Source organism: Seriola lalandi, unplaced genomic scaffold (assembly GCF_002814215.2).
Source record: "Seriola lalandi dorsalis isolate HSWRI2012SDOR001 ecotype SW California unplaced genomic scaffold, Sedor1 jcf7180002054857, whole genome shotgun sequence".
NCBI classification, from domain to species: domain Eukaryota; kingdom Metazoa; phylum Chordata; class Actinopteri; order Carangiformes; family Carangidae; genus Seriola; species Seriola lalandi.
In genome coordinates this window covers 163,940-175,076 of record NW_019525410.1, presented here as the reverse complement: position 1 = coordinate 175,076, position 11,137 = coordinate 163,940, and the positions used below count along the sequence as shown (strand labels likewise).

Sequence of the window (11,137 nt, the reverse complement as noted above, 5' to 3'; positions counted from 1 at the left end):
TTTAGTTTTGTTCCCCCCCTAAATCTGAAGTGAAACCTGCACCTTTGCTTTCCCCTCACCCGTCAGTGTAATGTTCTGTTTCTGATTAAACGTCAGTCATTTGTTTTGTCCAGCAGGTGGCACCAGGGCTCTTTGTATTTTAAAGGAAGTAAAAGCTTGTAGCAGCATAAGGCCAAGCTGAAGTGGCTGAAGTCAAACGTCCACTTTGTATGTTATGAAGAGTGCTCCTTTTTATTTTAAATGTCCCTCTTTATCTTTTTATGGAGCTTGTCTTTTGTTGTTCTGTGTCAGGAACCACTCAGCGCAATTGTCGTCCTCTCAGTCTCAGTGTGAGGCACAAAGAGACTCCACTAAGGTTCAAATGAACAGAGTGCTATGTCACCTTTTTTAAAAAAAAATATTTTGGGTCTAGTGTCTGTTTGCTGTTTCCAGGGGACAAAGTGTACTCTGAGATCAGACTTGAAGAGAGCAGAAATACTGTACCAGGTTTTTTTGTTGTAAACACCTCATTTCATAGTCGTTGACGTCGTGCTCGGAGAATCCAGTTCCTGCAGCTTGAACGGCTTTTTCCTGCACGTGCCGGCTTCTCCGAGGGCTTTTTACACGGTTCTCATACGTTTACACTAATTATATTGGCTTGATCTGTGACGCTGCTCCTCGTGTGAGTTTTATTGCGAGATGAGTGGGAACTGAAGCATGTGCGTCAGATGCCACAGTTATTTTAACACTAGGTAACTCACTCATCTGCTGTTTAGCTGGTGGGGAATAAACAGTTAGGGTCAAGTGTGACTTTGGTCTGTTTTCTTATCTCTCACTCAGCCTCCCACCTGCCACGTGAGGAATTAAAGCTGTGTGTTTTTTTTTATTTTTTTTTATCTTTCTGTGTATTTGTACAGTAGTTACAGTAGACACACAATAGGTCTGTGTCATTAATTCCATGTTTTTGAAGTGAACAAATGGCAATTTCATTCATTCATGCTTCATTTCTCTTGTCGCATTAACATCTGTTTACTGAATCAGCTCAGGTTAAAATCACATTTGCCTAGTAAGACTGCACTTTATAGGGGCTCAGTAGGTGTAAGTACAGCTGAGGGTGATGGGAGCGTCATTAGTTTTACAGGTATTTGGTATTTGGTCATAAACCAAAGTATTAAACAAATTCAGGTTTCGACTTTATTATGGCACTTTAAGATATCAGAGGATCACCAGAGCTTTTACAGTCCATCCTGTGGGGAACATAAATGTGTTTAGCTAATATTAATGACAATGAATAAAAGTCATGAGATCAACAAAGTCAGTCGGATTTATCTGCTATCATGACTGTAACAAATTTCATAGCAACCCATCCAATAGCCGTTTGAGGCGATGCTGCTAAAAACCAAAGTAAACAGAAGAAAACTCAAAGTAAAAAACACATGTTTTAGACAGGCTCCTGAATCAGTATCACTGTGCTGATTATCATCTCATTTTTCCCCATTGCTCCGTATCGAGAAAAATAAATTCTGTTTGTATTAGCTGATATGATTGCAAATAGGAATCAGGTGTTGTGTTTATCTAGAAAGTGGCACGGGACCAAGCGCAGACTGACATGAGATCAGCTGCTTTGAGGCATTCATTGCTCTTCATAGGTCAATAAACACAGCCTGCTGTGTTTGTCAGCGCGGCCGAGTACAAAGCTGACCTTCCCACAAACCCAATTACCTTGTCACTGTGGAAGCCACACAGTTACTGTCACACACACTTCCTATTATTTTCTCACTTAGACATATGGATGTGTTAGACGTTCGTCACTCTGCTTCCTGTATCCTCTTTGTGCTCCACACAGTAAACAGACTTGAAGGATTGTTATATGCGGCACTTAATCTCATAACATCCAGTTTAGTATGCATCAGTGAGTGTGTTATTAGAATAAACAAACTGCTTATTCATCTTTACAGACATCACTTGTGGCTAAACACCCCTCTTCCCAGAAGTTTTCACGGTGAACTCCGACCTCAGACATTTCCCAAGTGGTGTGACACTACCTGTGTCTGCTGGATGGGAGAGAAATCAGGCCTTGTGCAAACAATGGGTCAGTGTCTGGGGAGTCTGGTGACGGGGAGTGGGCGGGCGGTAGCAAGGGAGCTATTTTCCATCCTAAACTGACAACTGTCACTTCCGTCTGCTTGTAATTCTAAGGTCTTCGCTTGTTGAATAAAGACAAAAAGCCTGTAGTATGGGGAACATATAGAGACTATTGCAGTTTGCACAGAGGAACATTTTACATGAATGTCATTTTTAAAACAGAAATGTGTATTTGGAGCCATAGAGTGGTTCAACATTTTTGGAAATATGCTTATTGCCATGCTAATAGTTAGATGAGAAGATCAATAACACGCTCATGACTAAAGCTGTGTCCCAATTCATGGGCCACCTGCAGAAATCCTCCATAGGCCAGACCGTCTCATTCCAGTCCGGCCTGCACAGTCCATGACGGCTGCGTCCTCTGAAGGATGCGGCACAGATTATATGCTAAACACTTAGCTGCAGTCAGGAGATGGTTATCTTAGCGTAGCACAAATAAAATTATATGTTGTTTGCTGATCCGTATAAAAAGTGTAAAAACAAGTGGTTTAATGCTGAGTTAAGTGCTGGGCTATTTCTTAGTTGAGTGCAGTCAATTATGAGCTGGTGGTTAATTATTGTACGGAGTAAAAGATGAGCCGGAGCTTTAAAAGGACTCTTATGTGGACTGTGTCATTTTGGGAGAGAGCCAGGCTAGCAATTTCCCACAGTTTCCAGTCTATATGCTAAGCTAAGATAACAGGTTTCTGTCTGTAGCTTCCATAGCTAATGGACATACGTAATTGAGTGTGATGTCAATCTACTCTTCTAACTCTTAGCAAGAAAGCAAATCAGTGTATTTCCCAAAAATGTTGAACTGTCTGGTTAAAGAGGATGTTTGCCTCAGTTTGGCTGTTTGCTCATATTTACTTTGTAGCTCTTCTCAAGTCTCCAGGACATTATGTTCCCACTTAAATGATCTGCTTAAGAGGGTAGTAACTTCATGAACTGTGATCCCAGTGCTATTACTAAATTAGGCTCTGATTAATGTCTGGACATTTAAGGGGTTCATGATTTTTACAATATTCAATCAAGTCAAATCCTACTAATGGATAATAATTAAAGAAATTATAAACAAAACAGACAAAAACATGGTGGGAAGTGATGTTTCAGGAAGTAAAGTAATTTTATTGTAAGATTTACTCACTCAACAATTTGCATCTTTCAAGTCAATTCCTCAGAAAGATTGTGGGAAAGGGGTTGGACAATCGGCTCATTCCCCCGGGAAGGTTGATCTCTCACTTACAGTGAGTTTCCTGAAACTTCAGCAGCAGATAAGATCTGAAATAGATTTATATTATATATATATTTATATATATTTGTCAGATGTGTTTTCTTTGATTGCTTTAATGAGTTTCGTTTTAGTTATATCTTTCTGTCTACCTTTTCCAGCCCACACTGGCTTGAAGTGAGGGAAAACTCCCTAGACAAGCCTAAACATACAGGCCGCCACCCCACCTACTCCAGCAGTCATACCTGTGGTCAATTTAAAGTGTCCTGCCTGTCTGATTTTATACAGGAAAACCGAACAAACACAGGAACCATAGAAACACCACTGAGAAAACTGTATCTCCTGTAGCTCCCCAAAAACTTTCCCGGAAGTTTAAACTAATAGAAAACGTATGTTCCTGTTCCCCACTGGGGTGAGTCATCATTATCTGCTGTATATGACTCGACTCCCCGCTGGCCTCCTATGGCATCATGAAATGTAATCATGCTCAGCAGATGTTGAAATGATATAATATAATAATATATTCTCATATCTCAGGCTTGTGTTTTAATATCACCTATCATCAGGTTGTTAAGTGTTTATGCTGCCCGACGAGAGGCTGTTTTCAACAAGTGGCCATGAAGGAGTTTATTTGCAGCGGCCTATATTTTTTATTTTGCAAACCAAATGAAATGAAAATCAGCTCAAGCTCTTGTAGAATAATTAAGTATTTTAGAGTGAACGTTGGGATGGCACCACTCAGCTGTGCTGGGTTTGTTCCCTTGGTAACCTGGTAGCCATGACTGCGGCTCTTTGTTTTTACACCACTCTACCGAGTTCAAGCACCGTTGGCGACAATATTAATCACCACTCACACAGCAAATATGTTTTAATACGAGCACTCTGACTCATTTCTGCCACTGAAGTAGAGCCAGATCCTCCGATTAAAAGAGCTCCGCCTGTTCTGTGCCACATTATGTTCCCACCTTCCTGACACATAATGCTGTCTGCTTACACTGATCTGTACTTTAGAAACACTTGTGTAAAAAAAAAAAGAGAAAGGAAAAGAGCAGGTTTTGCCTCTCCCATGACAACTCATCCAGGTGTGGGACCTGTCTGTGTATGTGTAAAGTATAAACTCCATGATCTTGAATGTTTAGAAAACAGTGTATTGAAATAAAACATGATCCTCTTGTTTTATATAATCATGCAGATTCGTTGTGCAAACACATTATGGCTATTTCTAGAATACCTTTTTTAAACCTGAACATGAAGATTATACCCCCATCTCCAGACCAATTAAAAAAGAAAAAAGAAAAGACATTACAGTAAGATTGAACTGTCTGTTGCAGAAATTGGTTTGGAAATTGGTCAGTACTTTTTGCCATTGTGTGTGTTGAGATCTTGTTTTAGATTAGAGTCTTGTTTTGTCTCTGGGTTTGTGAAAGGAAGCTTCATTCAAAAGGGAGAAGCAGCTCTACAGCTCTCTGCATCTGTATTTTCTTTTATATTTTTAGAGAGTACGTTTTGGCCTTTATTTTGATAGTGGATAGTGATGACAGGAAATGAAAGGAGAGAGAAAGGGAGGGAGGGATAACATGCAACAAGGGTCCCTCGCTGACTCTATTCAGGGACCTTGTGATATTTATCTGTAGCTTTGTGGAAAGGGAAAGACAGATTTATACTTAAAGTTACAGCGTTATAGCAGCAGAAAATTGTAATACGTGAAAATTTAAAATATAGATGGCTATGTTCCTTATCTTCCTGACACATTTTTATCACCAGTTTTCATTATAACATCACACTGAGCTACTGCGATGAAAATCACTTTCTCTTCTGATCATGTCAGCTGTGTCCCAGGTTATTTTCGCAATGTTACTGTAAGTGGTTGTCAAAAACCCCAGAGTGGATTTTCCACGTTATAGTTTGTTTTGGCAGACCGCTTCTTCTTTTTCTGCCAGAAGAAACCCCAGTTGTTAAAAATAAGCCAATAAAGTTGAGCTCCAATCCTTTAGATTTCCATGATGTTAATTTACCTTTTTTCCTGCAATTTTTTTTGTCTTTTATTTACTGTAAGTCGACACTTGAAATCACTGGAGAAAAACCAGTGTTGTCAAGGTTTTTATAGTGTGATTAATGGAACACATTTAGTAGAGTTTAGAGTTGCAGCGTATCCCCCTCAGATTCCCTGCATGAGTTTTTCCAGATGGAAGTATTAACCTTTCTTTGTGTTTATGGTTTAATAATGTCTTGGGCAACAGTTTCTATACCTTCCATGTTTGCCAAAAGTGTTTAGATGGATCCAAAACCATTAAGATAACATGATCTGAAATTTGAATTGAACCAGGATCTACTAGTATTACCTACTTATTGTTTATTGTAACAACTTAAAGGCATCTCCTAAACCAGTGCCTGCTTCACTGAATGCCAATACAGTAATGAAGACTTTAATAATCATTTTTTACCTAGTTTGTCCATATAAACAATAAAATCAAGTGAATAAACAGGAAACTGAGGAGGCTGCTGTATAAACAGATAATGAATGACAATACAGTAACACAGTTACAAATGTCTTCATAGGATAAATTATAATTGTTGACAAATACTGTGTATTAATAAACACTTAAAAATATATTTATATCTGTTTACAACTACATTATAGTCTGTTATAAATCATTTACTTCACTTTACCTAAAGTCAAGTGTTACCTGAAACATTAATGATGCTTACAAATTATTGCTTCATTAGTTGTAATCCAGTAATCTAATATATAATATGGGCCATTTTTGCATGATCAGTACTTTTTACTTTTGTAAATGGTAGTATAATTACATTTAAGTTATAGATATTGGGTACATATGGTATTTGAGGAATGAAGATAAAGATATTTAATACACAGATGGTGCAAAATCTCATATTGTGTCTCATATAGTGTCTCATATAGTGTCTCATATAGTGTCATTATAGCTGAAGACAGAAATGAAAAATGGCAAGAATGCACAGGAAATGAGCCTTAAGTCCAGTCACACCCGGACTGGTTTTCAGTTTAATGTGATTCACCTCTAATTTACTTATTTCAAAGTCCAGCTCTTTTCTCCACCCGTGTGTGTGGAGTTACACACATCACACAAAAATGCTCAGGTTTGCATCACAATAGACTATAATTTTCCTCCCTGTTTTCAATTATAGTGGGAACAATACAGGCAGAGGTCACTACGGTCACTACGGTAACGTTGAAAAATTCTTAAATTTTGTGTTTTTTTGTTTATTTTTGGGTTGATCCAAGTAGTTATTGCCTGTTTCCTTAGAGACATAAAAATCATTAAATTTTTTCCTATTGTATTTGTTTTTCTCTATCTCTGTTGCTATGCGTTATTTGTGTTTAAAAATATTTCTCAACTTTACTCTTCTGATAACACAATATCAAGTTACATAAAGGGAAATACAACTTGTGTTCACTCACAAGCAGCGGCGCCTGATCAAGTCTCTACATGCTGCTTCTGCTTCTGCTTTTTGTTTTTGTTTTACTTCCAAAGTAGGATTTTGCAATTATATCTCAACTTAGAAATGAATCATGAACATCTGCCCAAACAGAATGCTGCACACAAATAACGATATGTGGAACATCAGCTGATACAGCAGCAGAGTAAGTGACAATTAGAAGTCCATCTGTTCCCTGTGGATGAGTTTCAGTTTGCTGAGCCAAAAAAAAAAAAAGACCATACATCAGGGTTTCTTCACTTACTCTCAGCTACTGTACGTCCAGGTGAAGAAGAGGCCTCATTACACATCACTTGTGGGTGACAGGAAGAGGAGTGGAGGTATAGCCTTGTGTCATTTTCCATGAGTGTGAGAGTGGTGTTAATGACTTCGCCCTCACCTCTTTAGGGGCTGAGTATTTGAGCAGGAGTTGGCCGTTGCGGTAGCAGAGCGTGGGAAGGGGAGAGCGGTGAGGAGAGAGGCGAGGAGGCGGCAATGATGGACGGCATGAGAATGGAGGGAAGGGGCTGATTAACAGAAGGGAGGGGAGGCTGCTGTGACTCACAGGCTGCGAGTGGCTGCTAAGGTAGTAAACAGACCTTCCTGTGGAGGTGCTCAGTAGGTGGCCACTGTCTCCAAGGCAACCGGCCCTCACACTCAGATGCTTCCTAGAAAAATTAACTTGTTTTTTCGGACGCACACACTCACTGTATTTCAAAGCTTTGCACTTCTGCCCTGTGAGCTTCCTATTTCCAACGTCTAATGTTAATCTATGATTTGTTTGTTTCCTTAGGGAAGAGCCAGGCTAGCTGTTTCCCTCAGGTTCCAGTGTTTGTGCTAAGTTAAGCTAAACTAACTGGCTTTTGGTTGTAGCTACATCCATTAGCTAGCGTACAGATACGAGATTGCTCTTCTCATCTAGGTCAACATGTAAGTGAACAAGCTTATATCCCAAAATATAGAATGACTCCTTTAATCTTTACATCTTTAAGTCAGAAGCTAAATTGCTAAATTAAGCTAAGTGGGTGCAGGCTCCAGCTACATATTTAGCGATGTGAGAGTTAGATTGGTCTTCTCATCTAACAGCAGTAGTTTCTTCAAAATATCGAACTATTGCTTTAACTTACACGCTGACCTGCCTAACCTAATCTTAATACCTAAAATTGTATTTATATTGAGTTTCATTGTTCATTTTTAACAGAATTCAGCAGATGGAGTTTGACCATTTGCCATGGAACTGCTCATTCTTTATAGTTAGATAAGAGGATTGATACTATCTTTACACTAAATATAATTAGATAGAGCCAAGACTTAGCTTAGCATTAAGACTGGAAACGAGGCAAACAGCAGGCTCTGTCTGAGGGTAAAAATATCCACCTACCAGTTCACTATTTAACACATTCTACCTTGTTTGACTGAACCAGTCTTTATACTAATAAGCATATTTCCCAATATGTCAAACTATGCCTTTAAGGAATTATTTTCCATGTTCGCTTAAGAAAGAGTATACATTTATTTAAATTTCAACAATTTAATGGAAGCCTATGTATCTATATATTTGTTTATTTTTCAATTCAGTTACTAGGCGGTTCAGATACACTAATGTCCTCTCGGAACATTTTTAGTATTAAACCCTGTCTGACTTGTATTTCCTGTTTGTGACTGTACATGGGCGACTAGATTCCCCACTGGTGATTAATAAAGTAATTATTCATTATAAAAGTTGTCTCTTTATCTACATGAAAGACCTACTGTAATCTTGGGGAAGTGAAAACCGCCAAAAATTACCTCAACTTTTACCTCTCACCATGGGTCAAAAACAGATTCTCGTGGGCGCATTCATAAAAATAGTAGAACTGACATACTTTCACACACATTCACACACACACACACAGACTCGCCTCATATCTTCCATTCACTGTCAGCCCAGAGAAAAAGAGTCATCCAGTCTTCGCCACCTACTTGTGAAGTGGAACCACTGAGGCCACAGATTATTTAGCAACTGTAACAGTGTACATGAGCAAGTCTTCTTCTCCCTTCCTCCTACATTTTTCATGCCTTCAGTAACCACATCCACCTACAAGTGAATTTTCCATGGAACAAAACACTAATCTTTTGTCTCAGAAAATTGGCAATGTTTTATTCAATGCACTTAGATTCACATAGGCAACAATAATATATATATATATATATATATATATATATATATATATAAAAAACATCAGTTTTCACCAACCAACATTCACATAGAAAAAATTAACTTTTTAATAAATAAATAAAGAATAAATAAACGTTAATGCTACGGAGAAGACTCAGCATCTCTCACAGTGGTAGTTTTGTTGTGTGAAACATTTTTCTTCTCTGCATTTTACACTTCATGCCACTGCGGCTGCTGTTCATGCAGCCCTGTATATACAGTACATGTGTCTCTTCCCGAGGCAGACATCGCCTGCAGCTCAGTCTGTGTCAGTCTCTTCTCACAGCCACAGCGTCCTTTAGCTTCCAGCTCGGACTCTGATCAGTGTGGGGACCTCCGCTCTCCAAAATAACATCCACATGAAAACGGCGTGAAACTCCTTGGGCTGAGGTATTTGTTCCTTCTGAACCTTTTCCAGTCTCCGCTGGGCGTCATTAAGCTTATGTCCCTTTGAGGAGTGAAGTCATCACGCCTGCTGCTCGCAAGGAAAGTTTTTAAAAAGAAAAGTCTATTCGCCTGCCTTGGTCTTTCTGCTGAGCTCCAGGTATGTGGAGGATTTGAGGAAGCGAGGGTAGCAGTCCTTCTCCATCAAGGTGTAGATTTTGGCTTGGGCCAGGTCGAAACAGGACTGGCTGGGATGCTTCATGTTCTCCTTTGTGATAGCCTTGGTCACATGGTCTAGATTTACCTTTAGAGGAAGACAGGAGGTAGAGAGTTGATGATTAGCACTTCACAGCAAGATAAGTGTGACAGAGCATCCTAATGTGTCCACTTTTAATTATTTGATATTTACCTCTCGTGGTGCATCAGTTCCGATAAACTCGTCGTAAATTTTCTTTGCCTTAGCGGCCAGTTTTGAGGGTTTAGTTGTGCGGTAGTCTTCACAAGCCAAGTAGAAGACGATGTTCTCCTCACTGAACTCTGAGACGAGGAATGCTCTGAACAGGCACAGTCCATCTGGAGACAGGAGGAAGAGAGTAGGTTAACATCTGGTAGTCATCTGAAAACATCTGGAATGATTGAAAACCTAAATGTGATGTGGAGGATTGTACTTACTTTGGCTGGACAGCAGTTTCTCAAACGACTCCTTCCATTTCAGAGGCTCGTTGACGTTAAACCTGCAGCAACAGAAAAACCTCATCAGAAAAAGATCCAGGAATCGCTGTTGTCCACTGAAATTTCATAGACAGGCTTAAATAGAGAATTTGAATGTTTCCTTACCTTTTCTTTGAATGCCCGATGATGCATTGATCTGACTTCTGTAGTAAACTTCCAAACAAAGCTTTCAGCTCCTTTGCCCTGCAAAGATACAGAAGGAGAAAATGTTACAAAAAGACTAAACGTTCAAAATTCAGCAAGTGCAAGAATAATTACTTTCCCTCCTAAACAGTAAAATATCTTGTGGATCTCACCTTTCCAGGCAGGTGATGGGCAGTGATTCGAGTCCTCTGCACATGGTGAAATGTGAATATTTCCAAAGGTTTTGAAAGTGTTTGTAAAGTATGTTACAGAGCTGTCTGCCTTGTTGTCAGCTCTCAGCTGGTCTGCCGTCTGTGTGGCAGAGGGCCTTTTTTATAGGGTAGTACACACTGTGACATCACGCCCCTCAGCCAATGAGATAAGACGTGTGGGAGGATGAGGAGACTCCTCGACACTGATTTTCCTCCAGACTACTTCCTGACTGCTGAAAAACATATGTGACAGTTCCACAGTGACTAAATTGCTTCACACATCTTAAATGTCTTTGTGATCAGCCTGTGTGTGTGTGTGTGTGTGTGTGTTCTTGTATCTGAGTACTTACAAGGACAGAAAATCCCCTGAAGTGAGGACATCTTGTCACTCTCTGCCTTTTAACAGAAGCTGAGTTTAGTCTCACAACTCGGGTCAACGAGCCCTCGTACGAAAATAACTAAACAGGTTGTTTGTATGTGATTTCCAAAATGACCCAAACGAGTGATTAAGCAGATGTGGAATATGATCGGGTCCTTCACGTACGGAGAACTATCTCAACCAATGAAGTAACGAGTCATTTTTCTGTTTCTCTGAAAAAAATTAAATGAATAAAAAAATTAGATCCATGGTTTTCATTGAACAGCAACATTGTGTTAAGTAAGAATACAGTGGTAGTATCAGCAAAATATACTTCA

The 11,137-nt window shown here is 39.3% G+C and overlaps 1 protein-coding gene across 1 annotated transcript; it reads right to left on the bottom strand.

Moving 5' to 3' along the window:
* Window positions 1-9,034: 9,034 nt before the first annotated feature.
* On the bottom strand, window positions 9,035-10,525 carry rgs5b (regulator of G protein signaling 5b). Its single transcript, XM_023427308.2, has 5 exons — window positions 10,403-10,525; window positions 10,212-10,289; window positions 10,047-10,108; window positions 9,784-9,947; window positions 9,035-9,678 (listed from the first exon to the last, which is right to left on the bottom strand). Exons 1-5 carry the CDS (start codon window positions 10,444-10,446, stop codon window positions 9,499-9,501), a joined length of 528 nt encoding a protein of 175 aa, XP_023283076.1. The 5' UTR covers window positions 10,447-10,525; the 3' UTR covers window positions 9,035-9,498.
* Window positions 10,526-11,137: the final 612 nt, after the last annotated feature.